Below are 26447 nucleotides of genomic sequence, written 5' to 3'. Positions count from 1 at the left end.
TGAGTGCATAGTTGAAGGAGTCTCAGCAAACGCCTCCACTTGGGGAACCCACATCCCTAGCCCCAGGCACACCACATGAGTGTCGGTGGACCGTAACTGAATTCCCAGGACGTTGGACCTGGAGGATATCAACTTCCCATTTCAAGTTTAGAGAAGCCCAAGTTTCCCACCCGGGTTAAACAGGGGCAAAAACATGCGCATATCAGCAGTTTCCCCCCACCCCCGCCTTCAGCAGCTCAGCAACTTTGCTTAAAGGTGCTGCGGAGGGGTCTGGAGTGCAAAGGTGCCTGTGGAACACAGTGGGGTCATCCAGCCCGTCCTGGCTGGCCACGGGGTGGGGGAGTTTATGGGGGGTCATGGAGGAGTGAACTCCTTCCCTGCTTTCAGAGTGTCCCCCGCATTGCCTTCTCAGCTCTCTGTCCTCTCTCTCTCACAGCCCTTTCGTCCAGGAACCCTTAGGGGTCAGACGGGGCCCAGAGTCCACTCCGCGCTGTCCGGGCTGGGGCTGGGTGTCAGGGCCGGCGGGCGGGCCTGTGGCGCTGGGGGGCGGTCCAAGCCGGGCGGCGGGCGGGGGCCGGATCCTTGGCCTCGGTCCCAGGGGCGGCGCCGCATCGCGAACAGTCCGGGTCCCTCCCAGACGGGAGCAGCACAGGCGGTGCCTCGCGACCGAGGAGCCATGGACGGCAGCGGCCCCTTCAGCTGCCCCATCTGCCTGGAGTCGCTCCGGGAGCCAGTGACGCTGCCCTGCGGCCACAACTTCTGCCTCGCCTGCCTGGGCGCGCTTTGGCCGCACCGCGGCGCGGGTGGCGCTGGCGGGCCGGGAGGCACGGCCCGCTGCCCGCTGTGCCAGGAGCCCTTCCCCGACGGCCTGCAGCTCCGCAAGAACCACACGCTGTCTGAGCTGCTGCAGCTCCGCCAGGGCTCCGGCCCGGGGCCCGGCCCCGGCCCGGCCCGGGCCCCCGAGCCGGTGGCCCCCAGTGCGCCGCCCAGTGTGGCGCCCAGTGCGCCGCCCAGCGCCCCGGAGCCGTCGGCTCCCTGTGCGCCGGAGCCGTGGCCGGCGGGCGAAGAGCCGGTGCGCTGCGACGCGTGCCCCGAGGGCGCCGCCCTACCCGCCGCGCTCTCCTGCCTCTCCTGCTTCGCCTCCTTCTGCCCCGCGCACCTAGGCCCGCACGAGCGCAACCCCGCGCTGCGCGGACACCGCCTGGTGCCGCCGCTGCGCCGGCTGGAGGAGAGCCTGTGCCCGCGCCACCTGCGGCCGCTCGAGCGCTACTGCCGCGCGGAGCGAGTGTGCCTGTGTGAGGCCTGTGCCGCCCAGGAGCACCGGGGCCACGAACTCGTGTCGCTGGAGCAGGAGCGCGCGCTCCAGGAGGTGGGGCGCGGGCGCGGAGGGCGGGCGGGCGACGGGCCTCGCGTGGCGGCCGAGGGCCGGGGACCCCTCACCCCATCCTTAATTCCCTCCTCTAATCTGAGGATTTTTGCGGTCCCTTCCAGCCCTGACGGCCTCCTCTCGCTGTGGGACATTGCGCTCGGGACAAGAATGGGGGTTGGAGGGACCCAGTGAGAACTCGAAAAAGATGGGCGGGCTGGGGTCCTGAGGCTGGAGCGGGGCCCTTGGGGGTTTAAACAGCCGGGAGCCGGGTTAGGCCCACGTGGTCCCAGGCGGCTGATTTCCGCCGCGCAGCTGCTGCTCCGGCCGAGCTCCTGCAGATCCCCGTTTGCCTGGGCTGAGGGTTTGGATGGGTGTGGCAGGCGAAAGGAGTGCTGCAGAGGGTGGTCCGAGCACACAGACCGCTCTGTTCAGCTGTTCCGGGGGCCGTGGCGGGAGCGTGTACACGCTGCCTGGCCGGTTACCTCCGCCCCCAGTTTCCTTTGGCCCCCAGCCCGGTCTTGGCGCCTCTGCCTTGGGATTTTCCGTCTCTCCTGCCTGGCGTGGTGACTCATAAGACCCAGGGGATTTGCCCGGAATCCCCATTTTTCAGGCCTGGGCTGGGGGCACAGACTCTTTGGGGACAATGATGCCCGGGACAGCTGAATGCCATCTTGTGCAGGGCCCCCTCCTCACTCTCTTTCTCTGCCTCTTCCCCACTGAAGGAAGTTCTCAAATGCATGTGAGCAACACTGAGGACCGTAGATGGCCCTCTACTTGCACACCAGTCAAAGGGGGGAGGCAGACAACCCACAGCTGGCCAGCCTGCCCTCTCCCTGGGCATTCGGGAATGGCACCAGCCTGGGCTTGAGGCACCTCTGGCATATCATGGCCACTCCCAGTCCCACCTATACCCAGATACCACTCCCTCCCAGGTCAGCCCTCTCCTCCCCCCTTGGTGAGACCTGGGACCCCAGTGCAGGGTTGTGACCTCTGCCAGACCCCATACTCAAGGGTGTCATTCACAGGCCGAGCAGCCCAAAATCCTGAGCGCTGTGGAGGACCGCATGGACGAGCTGGGCGCGGGCATCGCACAGTCCCGGCGCACGGTGGCCCTCATCAAGGTCCGATCCCATCCTAACCCCCGCCCCCGTTCACTCCTGCAGTATCCTCCTGGCAGTGTGAGCTTTCAGCATGGTACCATCCACTCTAAAGAAGCCCACGCTCAAGGCATTGCCCGGCTCCACTGAGCACAAGTGTCTCCCCTGACCTGACACAGATCCAGGGCAGCTGGGGCTGGTGCTTCTGTCCCCCCGAGAGGACAGGGGGGGAAAGTGGGGTATGGGAAGTGATGTTCTTTGCCTTCATCACCGCCACCTCTGTCCTCCTGTGCAGAGTGCAGCCGTGGCAGAGCGGGAAAGGGTGAGCCGGCTGTTTGCCGAGGCTGCAGCCGTCCTGCAGGGGTTTCAGGCAGAGGTGCTGTCCTTCATCGACGAGGGGGAGGCGACCATGCTGGGCCGCTCCCAGGGCGACCTGCGGCGGCAGGAGGGACAGCGCAGCCGGCTCAGCCGGGCCCGCCGCAACCTCGGTCAGGTCCCTGAAGCCGACTCAGTCAGCTTCCTGCAGGTGAGGGCAGCTCTGCAGGCCAGAGAGGACATGGAAGGGGGTAGGCGGGAAGCAGAGGGAGAAGGCAGCGGGTGCCTGGGCTTCAGGGCTGTGCCAGCCCCCTGGCGGCGCCGTGTCACCCCAGCCAGGAGGAGCTGTGGCCAGCAGGGCCTTAATGGGCGTTTGTCTGGCACAGGAGCTCCTGGAGCTCAGGCTGGCCCTGGAGGAGGGGTGCGGCCCTGGGCCCGGGCCTCCAAGGGAGCTCAGCTTCACCAAGTCATCCCAGGCCGTGCAGGTGGTACGAGATGGCCTGGCTTCAGCCTGCACCAGCCAGTGGGAGCAGCTGCAGGGGCTGGGCAGCGACGAGGATGGGCTACAGAAGCCAGGCACGGAAGGTGGGTGCCCCCCGCAAGTGACTCATCCTTCCCCAGACTCCCCGCACGGGCCCCCAGGCCTGGTGCCCGTTCAGGAGTGGAGGATGGAAACTGCCAGGCTCAGGGTGGGACCCAAAATCCTGCCAATGGCTGGAGCACAAGTCAGCCCCTTTGGCCACAGCCCAGGGGGCAGAGCAGGCCTCTCCTAGACCACCCTCTAGCTTCAGAAGGGCTGAGGCCCAGGGAGGAAGTGAAGCGGGGGCAGAGCCCGAGGACCAGGCATGTGTGTGAACACAGTGTACCATATTTGGGGGTGTGCCTGTCCCCAGGTGGCCTGGGGTGCTGGGAGGAAGGGGGAGGAGGGGAAGTTCAGTCATAGGTTCGGTGGGGGGCGGTCACCTTGCACAGCGGCCCAGCCACGGGCAGCTGGGGAGACCCCCTCTGCACTGTCTCTTCTGCAGCGGATGCTGAGTCCCAGGACCCCGAAAGCGCCAACAGCCTGGAGAGTGAGGCTCCCAGGGATTACTTCCTCAAGTGTAAGTCGACACCTGGGCTCGCCCCACTGCTCATAAGGGGCCCTCCCAAGGCTTCCGGGCTGGGCCCTGGCGCATGAGGTCTTCGATTCCTGTCCCTCATTCATGCAGTGAACTAGGTTAGCTCATGCGGTGCTCCCCAGGGTGGCCTGCTTGCAGAGGGCCAGTTGCAGAGGAGGGGAGAGGCTGTGTTTGGGGAGGTGGGCCCCTAGGGGAGGGACTGTCCCACCTGACCTTGGACCTGAGCCCTGCATCTCTCTCTGTTCCGTGGGAGCAGTTGCGTACATCGTGGACCTGGACAGCGACACGGCAGACAAGTTCCTGCAGCTGTTTGGAACCAAGGGTGTGAAGAGGGTGCTGTGTCCCATCAACTACCCCGAGTCGCCCACCCGCTTCACCCACTGCGAGCAGGTGCTGGGCGAGGGCGCCCTGGACCGGGGCACCTACTACTGGGAGGTGGAGATCATTGAGGGCTGGGTCAGCGTGGGAGTCATGGCTGAAGACTTCTCCCCGCAAGAGCCCTACGACCGGGGCCGGCTTGGACGCAATGCTCACTCCTGCTGCCTGCAGTGGAACGGACGCAGCTTCTCCGTCTGGTTCCACGGGCTGGAGTTGCTCCTGCCCCACCCCTTCTCGCCCACCGTCGGGATCTGCCTGGAATATGCTGACCGAACCCTGGCCTTCTATGCCGTGCGGGATGGCAAGATGAGCCTTCTGCGGAGGCTGAAGACCTCCCGAGCCCGCCGCAGTGGCACCCCAGCCTCCCCGGTTGACCCCTTCCAGAGCCGCCTGGACAGCCACTTTGCGGGGCTCTTCACACACAGGCTCAAGCCCGCCTTCTTCCTGGAGAGCGTGGATGCCCATCTGCAGATCGGGCCCCTCAAGAAGTCCTGCATATCCGTGCTGAAGAGGAGGTGATGCAGGGGGCACGGGGCCTCCTCCCGCTGCGGTCGCAGCTCCTGGGAAGCTTGCTTCTCTGCACCCCTGCTTTGCCCCAGGGAAGACACCAGCCTTGGAGTCCCACACATTCCCCAGGCTTCTCATTTCTGAGGCCTCCACCTTCTATATACAAGGCCTTCCACCTCTCAGGGAGGAGGCTCCCCAGACCCTGTCCCCCTACAGGCCTTGTTTCTGGGAGAAGGGTTACCCCGACCCCTCCTCTCCCAGGTTCTTGGGACAGTGCCTGGCACATAGTAGGTGCTCAATAAACATTTGTCGAATGAATGACTCCCTTTTCTACCCTTCTCTCCACCCACCAAGGATTCCCAATACTTCTCATCTTTCAAGAGCAGGTCTTGAAAGGCAGGACAAGGGAACAAGCCCCTAGTCCCAGATTCCTATTGGGAGGGAGAACCCTGGCCCAGGAAGAGGAGGCTGAAATGGGGTGCCTACCCTTTGGGGCACACCTGCTTCCTGGTTCTGGACAGGGATAGGTAGAGGTGGCTTCTCCCGGAGGGGTCCAGCCCCACAGTCATTCTGGCTGCCCGAGTGTTTGCTCCGGACAGCCTGGTTCCCACCCACTATTTTCATCCTTGATACCACAGCCTCGTTCTGGACCTGCCTAATGGTGTTTGTGCCCAGGATTAAATACAGACGTCACATCCCCCAAGAGCAGGGCATAACTTCTGGGCATGGGCAAGAAAGTTTGAGACCTAGAGCTTCTTTCATACACATACCTTCTCAGCCCATGAGAGATGTGGTTGAACTGACCTCCGGGTGCGGCTGGAGCGGAGAACGTCTACGCTAAAATGACCTGTGTCCTCCTTTGGAAGCTGCCTGCCATCTCCGCACCAGCTGTGCGGCTGGAACGGTGCTTCGCCTCCATGCGGGGGGAGACCCTGGGCCCTGGGCCCCAGCAGAACCTCCATCTCTCTCCCAAGAAGGCCCAGTGCCCCTGCTGCTCCAGAACCCCCACCCTAGCTTGGGATGCCCGCGTTCTGCTTTCAAGGCGAAGGCTTGCTCCCTGAGGCTACGAGGTGAGTGTGTTCCCAGGCCAGCCCCCTCCTCCTGGGGTTGTCTGTGACTCAGGTGCACCCCAGGGAGGGCCGTGCCTAGAGAGCAGAGGCAGGCAGAGAGCCCAAGGTCGGGTGGGACAATGGGTGAGTTATGCAGCCAGCCGGCAAGGCCATACAAGTCCTGCCCTGGCTGCCTCACCAGCTAAAAATAACCCCTCCCACAGAGCCTGCTGGTGCCCCAGAAGCCAGGATGTTGTTTTTCCGGGCGGGGCCTGCTGGCTCCTGGGGCTCTGTGTTCTCAACACGGTTTCCTTGACAGCCAAGGGCCCCAACTCCCCGGGCCTGGGGCGGATGGGGGAGGCTGCTCCTGTCGCTGTCACAACGTGGACCAATGGGAGCCTCCCACCTTTCCCAGAGCCCCTCCCACCCCCCACCCTGGCATGCCCCACCCCACACACTCCCCTTACAGAGAACCCTCGGGTCCCTGATCCTGCAGGGTCTGGCATGTCACGGAACGTGAGTTAGATGGACATGGCCCCTGCACAGGACTGGCGCTTCCTGGTTGGAATTCGGGCCTGACTAGTCAAGTCTGCAGCCACAAAGGCCCTGCCACTTGCAGAGTGACTGCCAGCTTCCAAAGACTCATGGAACCTTGTGCATCTTTTTTTTTTTTTTTTGGCTGCGTTGGGTCTTCGTTGCTTCACGCGGGGTTTCTCTAGTTGCGGTGAGCGGGGGCTACTCTTCCTTGCAGTGTGCGGGCTTCTCATTGCAGTGGCTTCTCTTGTTGCGGAGCACGGGCTCTAGGCACGTGGGCTGCAGTAGTTGTGGCATGTGGGCTCAGTAGTTGTGGCTCACAGGCTCTAGAACTCAGGCTCAGTAATTGTGGTACACGGGCTTAGTTGCTCCGAGGCATGTGGGATCTTCCCAGACCAGGGCTCAAACCTGTGTCCCCTGCATTGGCAGGCAGATCCTTAACCACTGCGCCACCAGGGAAGTCCCGAACCTTGTGCATCCTAATCCTACTTCCCAGTGTTAACAGATTTACAGCTCAAAGCAGGGCACTGGCTCACCCAGGGCTGCACAGCTCGCAAGGGGCTGGCTGAGCCCGCCCCCAGGTTTCAGTGTTGTCCCCAGAATGGAGTGTTAGCTGCAACCCTGCACTTCCTCTGTGACTCTAGGAAAATACTAGAGCCGGCGAGATGGGGTGTATGTGAGAGTCTGTGTGTTTTCGGGTGTATCTCTTTGCCTATGTGTGTGTTTGTGTGTCTGTGTGTATCTATGTTATGTCTCTGCCTCTGTGTGTGTGTCTGTGCTTGTATGTTGTGTGTGCATTAGTGTATAGGTCTTCATGCCTGCCTGGGTGTATGTCTGTGTATTTGTGTGTGTGGATCCAGCCCAGTGACTTTTCAAATATGCTCTGAGGACACCTGGAGTTCTGAAGAGGTATAATGAGGCAGGGCAGGCTGGAGGGGTGGGAGGGGAAACCAGGGGTCGAGCCCCTCACTGCCCCTAACAACACTTTAATCAGAGCAGATTTTACCCAAGATGACTTGCAAAAAGAGAAGCTGTTAAAAAGACGAAAGTTTAGAAAACCATCGATCTAGTCCAAGTCTTCTTTTACCACTACCGTTTCCAGATGAAGAAATTGAGGCGTGTGCTTAAAAATGTCCAAACACGCATGCACACACGCACCCGCGCTGCTTCCCAAAGCTAAGCCTGTGTAAGAGCTGCCCTCGGCCCAGTTTCCACGGCCACCAGAGCCCTTCCTCCAGAGCTGCCTGAGGATCTGTGAGCCCCGCCAGTCACAGACAATGGCAGTGTGTGAAGGAGGTGAAGGGTCTTCTGAGGCTGTGCTGCTATTAGCTGAGTCTGGCTCCTTTGGGCCAGGCGGGGAGCCAGCCGCCACTTGAGCTTTGTTTCTGTGGGAAAATGAGCTCCGGAATTCCAAACGACAGACTGACCAACGGACTTGAGCATTTCTCCCCTCTCGGCGACTAAGGACAGCCGGGTCCCGTACCCCTCCCCCCTCCCACTATCCCCCCCCAACCCCCAACTCCAGGAGGAAAGGGACAGACGCATCCTTTCCCCTCCCTCTCCTCCTCCGACCCACTCAGGGGACTCACAGAAGTGCCTTTCTTCACCTCCCCTCCTCCCAGGCACAGGGTGAGGCTGGACTGAGACTGTGGCTAAAAAGGAGGGCCTGGCCAGGAAGATGGGGCTGAACTGGGAGGGGCAGAGGTTTGCAGACGGCTCTACTGGTGCTGGGTTTTCTCCCCTGGGAAGAAAATAGCATTTAGCTGCAGGGTCTGTGACCCAGTCAGCCCCACACCCAACACACACATTCCCATTTGATGCCAACGTTCAAAATGTGGAACACGAGGTCACTCCCCTTCTGCACCATCACATCCTCCAGAAGATGCCTGAGAACTGCAGGAGGCCGTGGGTGGTCCTCATGGTCTCCACCTGGATAGAAACCTCAACCTCCTCCTTCCCAGCGTCCTCAGAGAAGGGCCAGGGAGGGAGTTCACACCCCGAGCACTGAGGCAGGTAGGACACATTCTTTGCTGCCTTGTGTACTTTGTCTTTAAATGACATTCAATTTTTGAATTTTACTCGGTAATATCTCTGATTTTGCTTTAATGTAAGGAGCAACACTTCTCTGCCCAACAGTGGAGAATGGTTTTTGTGTGTGAGTTCCGGAATCAGAAAGTCTTGGCTAAAAATTCCACTTTAGCCATTTCCCAGCTGCTATGCCTTTGGGCAGGGTGCTTAGTCCCCTCCATGCCTCGGTCCCCTCACTTGTAAAATAGGGATAATAATAGAACTGCAAATACAGAGACAGAGAACAAACAGGTGGCTGCCAGAGGGGAGTGGGTTGGGGGAGGCAAGAAACACGTGAGGGAGATACAGAGTAAACTGCCTAGGGTTATTTTTTTTTTTTTAGGGTTATTTTTTTTAAATGAAATTATGGAATATAGTTTTTTAAATTTTATTTATTTATTTTTGGCTGCGTTGGGCCTTTGTTGCTGGGTGCAGGCTTTCTCTCATTGTGGCGAGCGGGGCCTACTCTTCGTTGCAGTGCGTGGGCTTCTCATTGCGGTGGCTTCTCTTGTTGCGGAGCACGGGCTCTAGGCCTGCGGGCTCAGTAGTTGTGGCACACGGGTTTAGTTGCTCTGCGGCATGTGGGACCATGGCTCGAAACCGTGTCCCCTGCATTGGCAGGCGGATTCTTAACCATTGCGCCACCAGGGAAGTCTGTGTTATTTTGAGGATTAAATGAGGTAATTTAGGCAAAGTGCTTGTCACAAGTCTGGCACAGAGTGAGCTTTCAATAAGTGTTATTGGTATTCTTCTTCTCTTGAACGATGAGTAAAATTGATATTCTTGGAAGTTTCGTCAATCCTTGGGGGAATCCATGGATTTGTTCTTTGGGGGCTAAGATTAACCCAGACCTAAATTCGTCAGGATACTTACATTTTGCCCCACCCACTAAGGTTGGACACTTTCACTCATTCATTCAACAATGTTTATTCAGTGTGGTGTACTGTTCTCCGGGGCTGCGGATACAGTGGTGAGTGACCCAAACAGAGATGCCTGTGCCACACAACCGGCTGTGTGATAATTGCAGCTGTAGTAAGTACTGTACAAGAAAAGGGCAGCAACTCCACCCCTGAGGATACACCCCAAAGAACTGAAAGCAGGCACTCAAACAGATGCTGGTACACCCACGTTCACAGCAGCACTATTCACAACAGCCAAAGGGTGGAAGCAACCCAAGTGTCCATCAGTGGACGAATGGATAAACACAATGTGCTCTGAATATACAATGGCCTTAAAAAGGAATGAAATTCTGACACATGCTATCACATGAATAAACTTTGAAGACATAATGCGAAGTGAAATAAGCTAAAGGCAAAAGGACAAATCTTGTATGTTTCCACTTCTATGAGGCACCTAGAATAGACAAATTCATAGAGACAGAAAGTAGGAGGGGGGTTCCCAGCGGCTGGGGGAGGGGGCATTGAGGAGCTCGTGTTTAATGGGGTCAGAATTTCAGTTTGAGATGATGAAAAAGTTCTAGAGATGGATCGTGGTAATGGTCTCACAACAATGTGATTGTACTTAGTGCCACCCAACTGTACACTTACAATGGTAAATTTTATGTGATGTATCCAGTGTATTTTACGACTGAGGGGAAGAAAAGTTTTGCCTCTGCTATATTACAAAACAAAACAAGACACAAATTTCCCAGGGACAGAAATTAAAAAAAAAAAAAAAAGAAAGAAAGAAGGAAAAAGACAGTGGTCACGAGAAGGGGCCCTATTAGGTGTGGGGGAGTCTCATTTCCAGGGAGGGCCTCCCTGAAGGGACAGCTGAGGCCTGGAGGACAAGGAGTGAGCGAGACAAAGAGGATGGGTGTGCGCTCTGGAAGGGGCCAAGCACTCCAGGGGACCAAAGTGTTTTAAGGAAGGCAAGTGACGTGAGGTGGCAGTGCAGAGCCTGGTGAGGATTCTGGACTTAGGAGGAATGGGAAGCCAAGGCAGGGTTTCGCATGGGTAAACAATACAATCAGATTTGAAAGTTTAAAATCACTCTACAGGGACTTCCCTGGTGGTCCAGTGGTTAGGGCTCCACGCGTCCACGGCAGGGGGCGCGGGTTCGATCCTTGGTTGGGGAACTAAGATCCCGCATGCCACACACAGTGCGGCAAAAAAAAAAAAAAAAAAATCTGTAATTTAAGTGAGAAATGGGTTTAAGGAGGGATAAAAGAGGATGAGAGAGACCATGCATGTTTCCAGGGAGATGGAGATGATCCCACCCACCCCGGACTGTTAGAAGGAAGACCCAGAAATAGCAGGGAAGGGCCCAGACCCACTAGAGCCCCTCCTAGCCCCTCCCTGAGCTCCCTCCTGCAGAAGGGTCCCTCCAGGCGTGGCTCCTCTCTGCTTCGAAGGTGATGCCTGTGTCTTTCTGGCTTTCTGGGATCACGGAGGGGAAATGGACAGCAGGGGCGTTGTGTAAACACTCCTACAGCAGGAATCACTCAGAACAGGCCTTGCAGCTGTGCCAGGGGATATTGAACACCACAGAGCGGGGAGGTCTGGACTGGGAGCCACTGGGTGGGGCTCATCTCCGTAGCAACCAGAAACAGCCCCAGACAAGCCCTGGCTGGGCTTACTGATGGAGGAGCAAGGAACTTGTGTTACTGAAATACCTGTGGCCAAAACGACACGCCCTGAAATAGCTCACTTTCCCATCACCAGCGCCCCATGTGGCATCTCCCACTCTGTCTTCGAAGCCCAAACAAACAACAGCAAATGGCACAAAGTTGAGGGTTACCAAGAGTTTTCTTTCTCTTGCTGGCTTATTGGAAGATGATGACTGGCTGAGTGATAAAAAAAAAATATATGGTGTATCAAGCATGAACTGGGTCCATACACTCAGGTACAAAAAATGTCAAATTTGGTATTTTTCCTAAATCATAAAATTTGATTATGAGCTGCCCTTTGCCAAGAGGGAAAGGAATTCAACCTCAGGCATGTTTTGGGGGGTTGGGGTCTTCTGTCCACTGGGGCAGCTGCTGAGATTGCCCGGTGTCTGAGCCCAAGTGGTCCTTGTATGGAGAGCTTCCTCTCCCTTGAGCCAAGCAAGGTTTAGAGATTGTGACCAGCTGTTGTCTTTCTGCTCCAGCCCCTTTGTGTTAGTCTGCTAGGGCTCCCGTAACAAAGTATCACAAACTAGGTGGTCTAAACAACAAAAATGCATTGTCTTCCAGCGCTAGGGAGGCCAGAGTCAGAGATCAAGGTGTTGGCAGGGTTGGTCCCTCTGAGGCTTCGAGGCAGGATCTGTTCCAGGCCCCTCCCCTAGCTTCTGGTGATTTGCTGACAATATCTGGCAAAATCCTTCTAGCACTCTGCCGTTGTCTTCACGTGGCGTTCTCCCTGTGTATCTGTATCCGAATTTCTCCTTTTTAAAAGGACACCAATCATATTGGATTAGGGCGCACACTAATGACCTCATCTTTAATTATATCTGCCACAGCCCTGCTTCCAAATAAGGTCACAATTTGAGGAACTAGGGGTTAGGATTTTGACACATGAATTTAAACGGGGGACAAAATTCAACCCATAATATCCACCCTCTAGGCTGGGCTCCGTGATACAGGGGCTGGGACTCTGCATTTCTCCACTACCTGCTTCTCCCTGCCGGGCTCTGCCATCAGAGGGCGCTAGAGGGCTTGCAGGGCTGAAGGAGAAGGGCTGGCGGCTTCCCAGCTGCTGGCGGTTCCATCATCACTGGAAGGCTTCTTCACTGGGGCAGCTGCAGTTCCTTAGCGGCAACTAAATGCACTTTGTAGTTTTTCCGACCCTTGCAGAACCAGCTGCCTGGAGCCCCCTTCAGAGACACTGGCACCAGCAAGAATGTGCCCCCTTCGGAGAGTTGGGTTTTAGTTCCCAGGGGCTTTCCCTTCAAGCGTCTGTGTTTTAATTATTCCGACTTTGCCTTTTGGTCCCCCAGTCCTAGGTTCAGGCACCTCTGCGGCACCTTAAAATTATTTTTTTTCACCTTTTCAGTTACCTAGCGACCTAAGTGACATGGCTAGCTTTATACCTGTGTTAATTCTTTTTTGCCTCTCCCGTTGCAGAGCACAGGCTCCGGACTCAGCGGCCATGGCTCACGGCCCCAGCCGCTCCGCAGCATGTGGGATCTTCCCAGACCGGGGCACGAACCTGTGTCCCCTACGTCGGCAGGCGGACTCTCAACCACTGCGCCACCAGGGAAGCCCGGCAGGCGATTCTTAACCACTGTGCCACCAGGGAAGTCCCTAGTTAATTTATAATGTTGTGTTTGTTTCAAGTGTACAGCAAAGTGATTCAGTTACACCTACATATATATATATATTTTTTCTTTTTCAGATTCTTTTCCATTATAGGTTATTACAAAATATTGAGTATAGTTCCCTGTGCTATACAGTAGGTCCTTGTTGTCTACCTATTTTATATATAGTAGTATATATAGTATATGTTAATCCCAAACTCCTAATTTATCTCCCTCCCCCCCATTAAGCAATTTTTAGATAAATTTTAATGGCATTAAGATTTATTCTGGGGGACTTCCCTGGTGGTCCAGTGGTAAAGAATCCACCTTGCAATGCAGGGGACGCGGGCTCGATCCCTGGTCAGGGAACTAAGATCCCACATGCCGTGGGGCAACTAAGCCCACATGCCACAACTACTGAGCTTGAGCGCCTCAACTAGAGCCCACATGCAGCAAACTACAGAGCCCACGTGCTCTGGAACCCGCGCGCCACAACTACAGAGTCCACGCGCCCTGGAGCCTGCATGCCACAACTAGAGAAGAGAAAACCCACACGCCACAACTAGAGAGCAGCCCGTGCACCACAATGAAGATCCCACATGCCACAACTAACACCCAACGCAGCCAAATATAAAATAAATAAATAATAAATAAATCTTAAAAAAAAAAAAAAGAATTTGATCTGGGAACTTAGTTACCTCTCCCACCTACCTGGTTGTCTTCAATCAGAAACCCAGTGACCTCTGGCCAAGCAGTGGCTCTCTGACCATACTCCTATAAATTGTCCCTTCTAAGAGGGAACCTCTGAATTGACCCTCAAGGGAGCTTTTCCTTTGCGTGCAATGTTGCAATAAGATTTTTTCTATGCACTCATAACTAACTCATAACTAACAGTGTTCTTCAGCAACATGTAGTAGGGTAGATATCGTTTCAGGAAAGTTGTTTCGGTAAAGCCTCTGCAGCCAGCCAGCAGGGGGCACAGCCTCCAGGGTTGCCCCAAGATGCCCAGCCACCCATGAGTGGGAAGAGGGAAGCTCTTTAGAAAACAAAACTCAGGTTTGTCTTCTAAAAGATTCTGAGGAGAGTCTATGGGAAGCAAGGACCAGTTCTGGAGGGGGTGCTGTTTCTGAGTGGGGATTAGAAGCACTGGGGATTAACTAGGGACTGGGGGCCATCACGAGGTGAATGGTTTAGTATTGAGGCACCCCCGCCAATAGTTGGGAATTGCAAAGCTTGTCTAGGGGTATCACTGGTAGGAAAGCAGCAGTTGCTGAGAGAGAGGGGTGTCGTTCCCTCTTATGACTGCTGCTGACTCTGGGAGAAATCAGGTTTCCTGCTGGCTCTGCTGCAGGCTTTGTCCGTGTCTCTGTGAGTCTGTTTCTGTTTTGTAGGTAAGTTCATTTGTGTTGTATTTTAGATTCCACATATGAGTGATATCATATGGTATTTGTCTTTGTCTTTCTGACTTACTTCGCTTAGGTATGTCAATCTCTAGGTCCATCCATGTTTCTGCAAATGGCATTATTTCATTCTTTTTTATGGCTGTGTAGTACTCCATTGTATATATATACCACATCTTCTTTATCCATTCAGCTGTTGATGGACATTTAGGTTGTTTCCACGTCTCAGCTATTGTGAATAGTGCTGCTATAAACATATAGGTGCATGTATCCTTTTGAATTACAGTTTTCTCCAGATATATGCCCAGGAGTGGGATTGCTAGATCAGACGGTAACTCTATTTTTACTTTTTTGAGGAACCTCCATACTGATTTCAGTAGTGGGTGCACCAACTTACATTCCCACCAACAGTGTAGGAGGGTTCCCTATTCTCCACACCCTTTCCAGCATTTGTCATTTGTAGCCTTTTAATCATGGCCATTCTGACTGGTGTGAGGTGGTACCTCATTGTAGTTTTGATTTGCAATTCTCTAATAATTAGTGATGTTGAGCATATTTTCATGTGCCTGTTGGCCATCTGTATGTCTTCTTTGGAGAAATGTCTATTTAGGTCTTCTGCCCATTTTTCAATTGGGTTGTTTGATTTTTTGATGTTGTATGAGCTGTTTGTATATTTCCAAAATTAAGCCCTTGTCAGCCACATCATTTGCAAATATTTTCTCCGAGTCTGTAGGTTGTCTTTTCGTTTTGTTTATGGTTTCCTTTGCTGTACAGAAGCTTGTAAGTTGACTAGGTCCCACCATTTGTTTATTTTTGCTTTTATTTCTATTGCCTTGGGAGACTGACCCAAGAAAATATTGGTACGATTTATGTCAGAGAATGTTTTGTATATGTTCTCTACTAGGAGTTTTATGGTGTCATGTCTTATAGTTAAGTCTTTAAGCCATGTTATTTTTGTATATGGTGTGAGGGTGTGTTCTAACTTCATTGATTTACATATATGGCCGTACAGCTTTCCCAACACCACTTGCTGAAGAGACTGTCTCTTTTCCATTGTATATTCTTGCCTTCTTTGTCAAAGATTAAGCGACTGTAGGTGTGTGGGTTTATTTCTGGGCTTATTGGGTCTTTTTTTTTTTTTTTTTTGAGTCACCATGCGGCTTTCAGGATCTTAGTTCCCCAACCAGGGATTGAACCCCTGCCCTCGGCAGTGAAAGCGCAGGGTCCTGACCACTGGACTGCCAGGGAATTCCCTTATTGGGTCTTGATATAAAATGTACTTCTTACTGTGGGTCAACATTAAAAAAAAAAAAGGAAAGCCACCATCTGATAAACTGCTCCCTAGTCTTTTCAACATCAGGACACACATAGAAAATGATTATTGTTTAGCACAAATGATACTTGTCCAACTCACTGGGGCAAATAAATGAAGCTTCTTGGAGCTTAAGAGGTGACTGGAACAGGGTCACCCCAGACCCTGCCTGGCTGTTCTGTGGTGATGGACACAATATCCCAGGCAAGCCCAAAGCACTCAAGGAGCTCCAGTCTGCAGAACAGGAGCAATTACAGCTCAGCAAAAAGCGATCATTTCTGGGAACAGCCAGAGCCTGTGTGCACTAGAAGGCAGGAGTGATCTGAGTTCTGAGACCTGGGCCCAAACAGGGCCTTTTGCCACCGACTTGGTTCAGCAATGAACTGCCCTTGAGCCCCTCAGTGTGGGTCCTGGAAAGCACCTGACCTCTCCACCGCCTGGGAGCGGTCCTCACAAGGCATTCACATGATCACATGGTTTTATAAAATTTGCAAAATTTGGACACTTAAGCCAGAATCGGTTAAGAGTGCTATCTCGCTCCACTCAGACTTCCTCTTCATCACGTTTCCCCTCCTGCTAGGAGGCCTCAGTGTGGCCACAGCACTGTGTGTTCATAATCGTGTATCTTAGTTCTAAAACAGGGCCTCCAACGTTGGAGAGGCTTCAGGCCCCACAAAACCCGCCTCTGCCTCTGCCATCAACCGGGGTCGCAAAGGGGTCAGGGCAGGACTGTGCTGTTGTCCCACCTTCCCTCTTAGGGTCCTTGTAGCAGCCATTCTTGCACACCCATTACTGGGTGGGTTTTCTCTTTCTTTTTGAAATGTATTATTAATATTTAAAATGCACACAGTAAACAAACAGTACAAAAGAGCATGCAATGCACAGTAAGTCACCTGCCAACCCCAGTTCCCAGAGCTGAGCTTCAAAGGGATAATGCCCAAAACAGTGTCTGATGGATCGTTCAAGAAAATACCTAGATCTAGATCCTATCCTATTTTTTATACAAACAGAAGTATATTTATACACCAGTTGTACAGACAAACCTTAGCAATCTTTCCACATCAGCACATAGAATATGACTTCATTCTTTTCAACCGCTACATAGACTGTATGTGTGGAATTTACCCTAACCCATTAGGGCCGACTTCATTATGTCCATGACGCACTACTTCACTGCACTTGTCTTGCAACTTCCAGGTGGTTTTGCGCAAGACCTCACAGAAGGCTGTTACCTGTTTCATAATATTTTCTAGTTTTTGATCCTTCACCTAGGAAATCTCACTCAAGTCAAGTCAAGCAGGTGGATCCCAAAGTTGGCCACCACGTGTCAGGAAATCAGCTGTTTGCTTAAAAATCAAACTCCGATCCCTTAAGATTAATGTTGCACCTGCGCCGCCCCGTGGGGAGTAAGACCCGCCCCCTCACCCCCACAATTGCGGGTAAAGCTCCACCTCAGAGGTGCGGGAGTTTACATAACTACCGCGGCCGAGTGGAGGCCGCCCAAGTGCTGGGTCACAATGAGTCATCCCCATTCTGCAAGCTCCGGGTGTCACAATTGTGCCCAGTTCCATTCAGCTCCTCCGCGTCCGGTTTAAATCTTCCAGCCTGTTAAACGCTGGGAGGGCGGGACTGCAGAGCCAGAGCGTTCTAGAGCGAGCAGCGCCACCGCGAGGCCAGCTGTGGTGGAGGCGGCGGTCAGGTGCCGGCGCTGGGCAAAGGTTCTCCTCCCCGCACGGAGATTCTCACCGCCCACTTCGGAGGGTGTGGGTTTGATTTCAAGGGAGGGATGGCAGTTTTTCTTGACTCTTCTCTCCCAGAACAGAGACTGATTCTTGGACTCATCTCTCTAGCTCAGTGACTACCCAAGTGTGTGGCGGGGAAGTAAAGTCATATAGGAAATGCTCCCCATACGTTTGCGGACTGAATGAAGATGCCCCAGTAAGTGTACAACGCTCCCACAGCAGGTGTAGGTTATAGTCCCCATTCCGTGCGTATGAACTTTTGCGTCCAGGGCCTTTACGACGAACTTGCCTGTGACGCGCCCAACTATTTACGCCGGTCCCTCGGAGGACCGGGTGGAGGAGGGTCAGGATTAGTTATGCAACAAGCGGAGTCAATCCGGGCCTATGGTCTTGGAGACTACAAGTTCCAGAATGCAGCCTTCCGTTAGCGTAGTGAGAGGTCGAGGTTGAGGGAGCATTGCCTTCTGGGAACTACAGTCTTGAGTTTGTTTGTGATGCGAGCGAAACTAGGGGGGAGGGGGAGAGGGAGTAAACTATTAGCACGTGACGCCAGGGATCAGGTGGTAGGGCCAGCCTCCGCGCAAGAGCTGATTGGCTGACTCTAATACGAACGACGCCACTAGGGGTGGGCCTAGGAAGGGCGCAAGCGCACTGCGTTCCGAGTCTCGGGACCCTTTTCCGAGAGACTATGGCGCTCAACAAGAATCACTCGGAGGGCGGCGGAGTGATCGTCAACAATACCGAGAGGTGAAAACACTACGGAAGGATCCTGGAGAACTGAAGGGCGGGCGTCGAGGGTGTGGGTAGTGGGTGGTGGGTGAGTGGGCGGTGGAGAATAAACCCGTGAAGAGGTGAAAGTGATGCGGGGGGCGGGGGGTGGGGTAACGGCTGGGGGCGGGGCTGAAGGAAGGTGGGTGAGGCGTGAGGGAAGGGCCGGGATGTTGCAGCTGTGGGATGGGGGTGGGGCGGCTGGCTAGGGTACGGGTTTGGAGAGACGGGTGGGGGTTTGGAGAGACAGGCGGAACCTGTGGGTAGTTCTTGAGCCCCTGTCCCAGAGTAGGTGACTTTAAGAATTGGGAAGCGCTTTAGACAGAAATAATTGCCGTTTATTGGGCGTTTACTATGTGTCAGGGACTACACCTCTTTTGCTTTTCTCAATATGTAAATCCTGTGCGGCAGATACTATTACTATCCACATTTTATACGTAGGGAAACTGAGGCACAGAGCTTAAGTAACTTGCATGAGATCACAGAGCTGTAACAGGAAAGGAGTCCGGATTCCAAAGTCAGTAGCCTTAATTCCCAGTATGTAGCCTTCCAGTATATTCCAGAACTGCTGTTTCCAGATGAAAAACTGAGGCCCAGAGGTGAAATTACATAGCTAACGTTTGTCACATGTTTGACACGTTTTCTGTAAAGGTCTGTCTTTGCCTCTTTCCCTTGAATTCCTGTTGGCTTGGGTCACTTCCCAGAGCAGAGGTCTCCCAGCTTCAAGGTTCTTCCTACCCAACCCCCGTCAATTCTGTCTCTCCTCCACCTCTGGGCTCCTTGCATGACTTCTCTTCTCTTGCTCCTTGGGCGCTGAGAATCAGACCAGCCAGCCCTGGTTGAGCTATGCTGACCTGAAAGCACTTTTTGAAGGCGCATAGGAGGAATCTGAGTCCCCACAGGAGACTTGGTGGGATCAAAGTCTGGTAGCTGATTAAGGCCAGCACCCAGCCCAGGGCTGTCATCCGGGAATGCTTGATGAGTCAGAGGAGAGCACCCAGGGAGCCCAGACCTCACAATAGTGACTCTTCCTCCATCTTACCTGCTCAGCGACTGGCCGTCCCAGCCTGTTCCTGGTAATGACCTCTTTTCTCTGAGCTGTATTTTTCTTTTCTGGTACTGGTCCTCTTTCCCACTTACCCCTCCCCAGTGAAGGAAGTTGTGATATCTGGGAGGGGAAAGGAGACAAATGGAACCATGTGAGCTTGGACCTTGTTGTCTTGTAATCAGAGAAACTTCACATTGCCCTTAGTGTGTAGCTGCTCTGTGTGCAAGCCAGTCCTGGACCCGGACAAACCCTTTTGATGCCATTTGGTAACATCTCCTGGGACTATTTCTTTCTCTCTCAGTGCGACTTTTCTGGGCCAAGAATGTATCTATCCTGCTGGGCCTCCTACCCGGTTTAGGACTCATTGCTGCTAAATAATGATGTGCCTTGTTTCAGAAACTGCTTCAGCCTCATTTCTGAAAAAATTGTGTACACAGTAATTGAAGTCCACGTTCAGCATTTAAAACTTGATATGTAAAATAGTGAACCTTACTCTTCAAATCATGAATCCCTTTGAGAGTGATGAAAACTGTGGTCTCTCCCAGGAAAAAGCACGTACGTGATCATCTCAAGGGCTAGTGGACTGATACCCCTGCAGACCCAGCTTCAGAACCCCAGGTTTAAAGGAACCCTGAAGTGAGCCCTTTGGTAATGTGTAGAGTCATGTATTAAAATGTTTGTGTATCAGACTTAAAAAAGTAAGCCAACAAAAACAGAACACCTGTCATAAGGACCTAGAAGAGAATCGAAGAGCTAACGCAGATAATCTAACCTCATTTGAGGGATTATGGCGTCTCCAGAGCCCCGTGGCTCTTCTATGGCACTGGTCACTTTTTTTTTTGGCTGTGCCTCTTGGCTTGTGGGATTTTTGTTCCCTGACCAGGGATTGAACTCTGGCCCTCAGCAGTGAGAGCGTGGAGTCCTAACCACTGGACTGCCAGGGAAGTCCCTGCACTGGTCACTTAGGGGCTGTGTGTGTGGGGTTTGGGGGAAATTCTATGGACCCCCAGCTTGCTTATCTCTCCCATGGCTGTGTTAGTAGTTTTCTCACATCAGTGTTGAAGCGGATGACTTGCTGGCAGCTACTAATAAGCAACTGCTACCCAGGAGGGTCCAGTCCCTGGGGGTGACAGATTGTGACTCCAAGTGTCTCATCAGGGCATTTCCTCTTTTCTCATCACAGCATCCTGATGTCCTATGACCATGTAGAACTTACGTTCAGTGACATGAGGAATGTGCCAGAGGCCTTCAAAGGGACCAAGAAAGGCACCGTCTACCTTACCCCGTACCGGGTACGTTGTACAGCGAGACGGTTGGTTTGGCGAGTCAGTCGGTTTGGAGACTCATGGCTCCTGGAGGCTGATGGAGTCTTCGGTCAGCCTCAGCCTCGTGAGTCTTGGGTCAGCCGCAGCCTTGTGAGTCTAGGGCCGCTGAACCCTGGTGAATGTTAGCCTGTTTCTGTCACATGCTCCTGGTTCTAGAACCACCAGCCTCTTTGCACAGCAGAACTGATGGCTGGGCAGTGAATCCGTGTAAGTTCCAGAGCTGCTGCTGCAAAATCTCTCTGTAGTTGGATGCAGCTGCTGGGATGACCTGGGCCTGGAGGGGATGCAGTAGCCTGGCCGCAGCCTCGGGAGTGGGCAGAGAGACCGGCCAAACCCTGCAAAGCGAGAAATGCCAGACTGCAGAATGGGCCTTGCCTGAGAGTTCCCCAAGCAGACTCTGAGAGACTTCCAGAGAAACACAGATGGGTATTCTTGGGAGAGGATCGCTGCCTGCAGCTATCCCAGAGTTAGACTTAAGGATCGTTAGAGGAAGAGCAGCACAGGCTTTAGCGGAGACCGGGGTGGGGGGATGTCTCAAAACCCTATCTCTGGGGGTTCAAGCTGGCATCTTCAGTCACAGATTGAAGTCATGGGGGTAAAGCAGAATGTTCTCCACGTGCAGGGTGGGAGACGCTGGCTGTTGGGCAGAGTCTGCAGAAAGGTTAGGATCATCCCTTCTCCTGGGATCTGCCACCCGCTGCCATTCCCTCTTCTCAGTTCTGTGAAGCTCAGGCTGAGCTCTCCCTTCAGGAGCCCTTCCCTGCTTCGGCCCTGCCTCTGCCCTGGCCTCGCAGGCCCTCCACTTAGGCTCCACATCCGCCGTCTCCTCACCACCACGTCTCAGTGGCAGAGCAATCTGTCCTGCTCACACGTGCTGTCTGAGCCACACATTTTTCTTGTGAATTCACATGTCTGGCCTCTCCAGCCCGGCTGCATCTGAGGCCTTTTACTCTAAAAAGCGCTCTCCGGGGCTGGCTGGTGCAGAGAGCGCCCTGGGGCTGCCGGGTGCTGGCTCGGGCCACCCGCCCCGGCCCTGGGAGGTGATGGCCTCCCACACATAGGAGGTGATGGCCGGGCAGGCCATGGTTCAGGTGGGGATGGCCCTTGTTCTCTCTCCCTGCAGGTCATCTTTCTGTCCAAGGGGAAGGATGCCATGCAGTCCTTCATGATGCCGTTTTATCTGATGAAGGACTGTGAGATCAAGCAGCCTGTGTTCGGAGCAAACTACATCAAGGGAACAGTGAAGGCTGAAGCGGGAGGTAGGTGACAAGGGAGCTTGGGGACACCGACGGGGCTTCCAGAGAGGTGCTCTGGGGCATCTCTGACTGCTGCCCTGGAGGTGTCCTCTTTGGACCCTATCACCCTAGCCGTGTCTTCTTCCTGGCTCTGGATTAGCTTCCAAGACCAGCACTTGGGCTGCCAGCTGTTCAGCAGGGGGAAGTTGCCAAGAGCTGGAAAGTGCTAACGTTAAAGATGACGGCTCAGGTCACCTTTCAGAGAGGGAAGTCAGCAGAATGACTGTAGACCAAGTGAAAATGCTTACTGTGAGCTGGGGAGTGTGTTCAGATGTTAGGTGTGGGAGGGAGCTGTATCAGGTTCTCGGGAAGGGTCTTTCCCCTAGAGCCAGGCAGAACCCGCTGCCCCTCTGTAACGCCCGGAGAGGCCCTGCTTGGTGGCAGGCTCTTTGCAGACCCCAGAGACCCCTGTGTCGAACTCGCCTTCCCGCTCACGTTCAGCCTGGCCCGAGCCTTGCTGTTGAGCTCACAGTTCCCCTTTGGACAGAAGCCAGGCTGGAGGGGCCCGGGGTTCGTCCTCAGGCCCCCGCGGGATGAGAGACCTGTTCTGAACTTGAACGTCAGTTGTTGCTGGGCGTGCTTGTTGCTGAGAAGCTGCCTTACTGGGGGTGGGAGGCCTGAGTGCAGACGTGCTTACAGGGCTGCGCAGTAAGCGGGCAGGAGGTGGCCGGTCTGCAGCACTGGCGTGCGACGTGGGTGGTGAGCCTCCTGGCCATTGGATGGGGCCTGAAGACGACGAAGAGCCATCTCTTCAGACGTAACCTAAGTTCTTTTCCGGAGCTGTTGATGCCCTGTTCCCTTCTCAGGTGGCTGGGAAGGCTCTGCGTCGTACAAGTTGACCTTTGTGGCAGGGGGCGCCATTGAATTTGGGCAGCGGATGCTACAGGTGGCATCTCAAGGTATCAAGGCTCTAAAAACCAGGGGCCAAGGCCGCATTGAACGTGTGTGCTGTTTGCTCACTTGGGTTTGTTTACTTTTTGTTTTGTTTTTTAAGCAGTCAGGAGATGAGTTTCTGGGCCCCAGGCTGCCCAGGGCTGGGAGTTGGGAAGGAAGCCTGTAATGAAATCACCCTCCTGTACCTCAGAGGCTGGGTGTCCCCTGCCTGGAGCAGGTATAGGACATTTTAACAAAGCTGTTTGGACTCAAGGACATTTTACTGTGGCCTCATAGAAACAAACAGAAACTCAACCATTAAGCTACCATCAGGCAACCATTTTAAGTCCCCAAGGGCTGTGTTCAGCAGACCTCCTCACCTCGTCCCCAGCCTCACCCAGCTGCATTCTCTACCCCACCTCTAGCCTCCTTCTTCCCTCCATCCATCCCTCCACCCCTGTCCTGGACCTCCTCCACCCCAGCTCTGACCTCTCTCCCCATCCAGACCCCTCGCCTCATTCCTGACCGAGGCGGACTCCAGTGGGGAGGGGTGAGGCGTGTCTGCTGTGCGCATTCCTGGGACCCTGCAGCTCCCCTCGGCAGGCGGTGGGAGCGCCCTCTCCCCAGAACCCAAGGCCCGCGACACTCATTTCTCTCTCCCCTTGTGCTATAGCCTCCCGAGGTGAAGCCCCCAACGGAGCCTATGGTTACTCTTACATGCCCAGCGGGGCCTATGTCTTCCCCCCACCAGTCGCCAATGGAATGTACCCCTGCCCTCCTGGCTACCCCTGTCCACTGCCCCCAGCTGGTGAGTGTGTCCTTTGCTGCCCACGCCTCCCCCCCCACTGACCACCCTCACCCAGGCCAGGGGATTGTAGAGGGGAGACTTGTTCTTTGGCTTCAGGACTGACAGAGCAGCTGGAGGGGCCTGGGAGAGTACCAGCTACAGGAGCTGGCGCTGGGCTGCTCACTGGGTCCCCGTCACTCTCTTGCCGAGCAGAGTTCTATCCGGGACCTCCCATGATGGACGGGGCCATGGGGTACATGCAGCCCCCGCCGCCGCCCTACCCTGGGCCCATGGAGCCTCCGGTCAGCGGCCCCGCTGTCCCCTCCACTCCTGCAGGTGAGGGCCCTGGCTGCTCCCAGTGGTTGCACGGAAGCCCCAGATAACGAATGACCACTGGCCTAGGGACGATCCCAGGGGACCGGCAGCACGGTGGCCTGGTGGCGAAGGGGTAGATTCCAGCCCCCACTCTGTCCTTTAGCTGGCCACGTGCCCTGGGCCCAGGAAGGTCCCCCTCTGCACCGGAGTCTTCTCATCCACAAAACGGGCCAACGGCACCACCTGTGGGGCTTGTGGTGAAGATGGGGGGGGGGGGCAGGAGGTGTAGAGGGACCAGATGGGACGGTGTGGCACGCGGTAAGTGCTCAGGAAGGGCTCTCCACTGCTTTAGTGATGGAACTGCGTCCTCAGCACCCGCCGCCCCGAGCACTGGGGGGCCGGGGCCGTGGGGGCAGCGGAGGAGGCGGGGAGGGCTTGTCCCCGGGGCTCTTCCCCAGTTTGTGTGTTCTCACAGCTGAAGCCAAGGCCGCCGAAGCAGCCGCCAGCGCCTATTACAACCCAGGCAACCCACACAATGTCTACATGCCCACGGTGAGCGGGCTGGTGAGCGGGGGGGCCGTGGCACTGGCGGGCCCCCCGCAGCCCCAGTTTGCTGGGATTTAGGGGCAGGAGAGACCTCGGCTTATTCCGACCCTTCTAACGTGATCTTTCCTTTCTTCCTCAGAGCCAGCCTCCGCCGCCTCCTTACTACCCCCCAGAAGATAAGAAGACCCAGTAGACCGCTCACACCCGCCTCCTCCCGCCTCTCTTTGCTCTCTCCTCCCCTCCCCTTGGGGCTGAGTCTGGGGTGGGGGGCGGCCTCGTCCTTTCTCCAGGTCTGATTATAAAGCAGTCACCAGGAATAGCCTGGCAGGGGGAGGGCCCCTTGACTTGGATGAATATAAAGCAGTCGCCAGGACGTAGCCTTGAGGGGTGCGGGGAGCGGTGCCTCCCAGCTTCCCACGTGAGCCCAGAGCCCACAGCGCTTCCCTCTCAGCATCCCCGGCGGGCGTCCCCCTCGTTCCTGTCCTGCTCTCATAGCTTCTACCCACGGAGGGACTCTCTGGCCACCTCCTCCGCCGCAGTCCAGCTCTTTCGTTTTGTAGCCACTTTATCCTCACGAGCTTTGCCCTCCCCAGGGACCCCTGCCAGGCCCTACTCACATTCCATCCACTCTGGGCTGTACCTGGCTGTGGAAGGCCACCTGTGTGCCGGACTGTCAGCCTGCGTTCCATTCCCAGCCAGCCTCGGCCCCCGTCACGCTCGCCTTCCCTTCCCTGTCCTGGGTCATCCTGTTGCCACTGCTTTTGACTTTTGGAGCTTTCCCACGAGCCACCGGGGGGGGGGGGGGGTGGCGTGAGGGCCAGGCTGCTGCAGCTGGGGAGGGAGCCCCTCTGCTTCCCTGCTAGTTTTTCTGGAATTTGTTTCCCTTTGCCTTCTCTCTTTTCCCTCTAGAAGGGGCTTCTTGGACTGGAACTGCAGGATGCATGTCCACTTGGGGGCTGCCGGGAGGGCTGGGAACAGACCCCTGGGGCCTGGCCTGGCCGCTGACCATGACCTCTCGCCAGCCCCTTAGCCTGCCCTCTTCCCTTTAAGCTTCTTGCCTGGTTGGTGATATGCCCCCTGGATGCACTAAAATTTGCTCCCATTTGCTCCTGGACTGGCTGTGAAGAGAGGAGATGGTTATTTAAAGAGAATTCCCTATTTATTTGACAAAAAAATTCAGTTAATATATTAATGTGAAATAAACCCTGTTTGCACCTTGATTTGTCTGCTGAAAATGTGAACTTGTAAAAATGAGTGACTGGACCCTGCCCGGCTCTGCGTGTGGTGACGAGGCTCTTGGGAAGGAGAGCCATCTGGCTGCTTGGGGCCGGGGGAGGCAGTGTTCCCTCCCGTGTGAGAGTCCCTTGTTCTCTTGGTCTATTTGGGCCCAGGATGCTAAGGCCTCTCCTGTGTCCATTCTGTGGCAGTTGCTCAGCAACTGTGCCCACCCGCTGAGTCCCCTGGGGCCTGGCACAGCCCAGCAGCTGCTCTGGGTGGGAGGCGTTGGCAGGAGGGGCCAGGCTGGACCGGAGTTCCTGCGTCCTTGGCTGCTGTGCTCACCGCCTTGCCTCGTGGGGGTTAGAGGGCACGTCAGTGAAGGCCAGCCCTTCAAGACTGGCCCCTGCAGTGCGGGCTCTGGTGCCACCCTCCTTGTGAACCCTGGGGCCGGGGCGGGTGGGAAACGGCCACCGTCCATGCCCAGGCCTGCACACCCTGGACCCTGTGGTGGAGCTCAGCCCAGCACCGAAGCGTCCATTTTCCTGTCCCTTCTGGGCCAAGTCGCCCTGTCAGGAGAGGCTAGTCAGTAGCCTCGCCAGCCTGTTCCTTCTGCAGCCCCGCCCAGCAGCTCCTCGGGTTGGCTGAGCCCCCGACAAGGGCGTTTGAAGGGAGCAGCCGCCCGACCATCCTTATGGGGGCCGGGGCCGTGGGGCCATCCCTGCCCCGCGCAGCCTGGCCCTGTCACCTCGGTGGAATGTCACCTGGGGAGCAGAGCAGGCTGAGCGGTTGGCTGACGGCTGGGGAGGCGCCTCTCCGGAGCCTCCACCCTGTGCCCTGCCCACCCCTACTCCAGGTCTGCGGCCGGTTCAGGGAGACCTGAGGTTGAGAACCCCACCGGCCAGGGGAGCGTCCCCCGTCACCTGGATGCAGCAGGCCCGCTGCCCCCCTGCCCTCATGCCCGCTGCCCACGGCACTGGACCCTCCCCAGGGCCCCTGTGGGAAGGTGGGATGGGGCGGACCCGCCCACCTGGTCTACCTCTGCCTCCAGCCCAGCTGAGTTCCTCCCAGGAACCCAGCCAGTGGGAGGGAGGAAGGAAGGTGCAGGGGCCTGGGAGCCGTGGACCCCCAACCCCAAGGTGGTGAAACCCCGACCTGACCCTCCCGTG

General features: G+C 55.5%; 2 protein-coding genes across 2 annotated transcripts; both read left to right on the top strand.

The window, feature by feature from the left end:
• Nucleotides 1–676: 676 nt before the first annotated feature.
• On the top strand, nt 677–4796 carry TRIM47 (tripartite motif containing 47; the record flags this gene model as incomplete). Its single annotated transcript, XM_082861518.1, has 6 exons — nt 677–1369; nt 2395–2490; nt 2762–2992; nt 3168–3366; nt 3807–3881; nt 4156–4796. 6 exons carry the CDS (start codon nt 677–679, stop codon nt 4794–4796), a joined length of 1935 nt encoding a protein of 644 aa, XP_082717644.1.
• Nucleotides 4797–17741: 12945 nt separating this feature from the next.
• Nucleotides 17742–25277, top strand: WBP2 (WW domain binding protein 2). Its single transcript, XM_082860087.1, has 8 exons — nt 17742–17853; nt 20106–20214; nt 21371–21506; nt 22349–22441; nt 23089–23223; nt 23416–23538; nt 23993–24069; nt 24203–25277. Exons 1-8 carry the CDS (start codon nt 17795–17797, stop codon nt 24254–24256), a joined length of 786 nt encoding a protein of 261 aa, XP_082716213.1. The 5' UTR covers nt 17742–17794; the 3' UTR covers nt 24257–25277.
• Nucleotides 25278–26447: the final 1170 nt, after the last annotated feature.

Source organism: Leucopleurus acutus (genome assembly GCF_964270905.1).
Source record: "Leucopleurus acutus genome assembly, chromosome: 19".
NCBI lineage: Eukaryota > Metazoa > Chordata > Mammalia > Artiodactyla > Delphinidae > Leucopleurus > Leucopleurus acutus.
The sequence above is the reverse complement of the archived record's forward strand: the minus strand, read 5'-3'. Positions and strand labels throughout refer to the sequence as shown.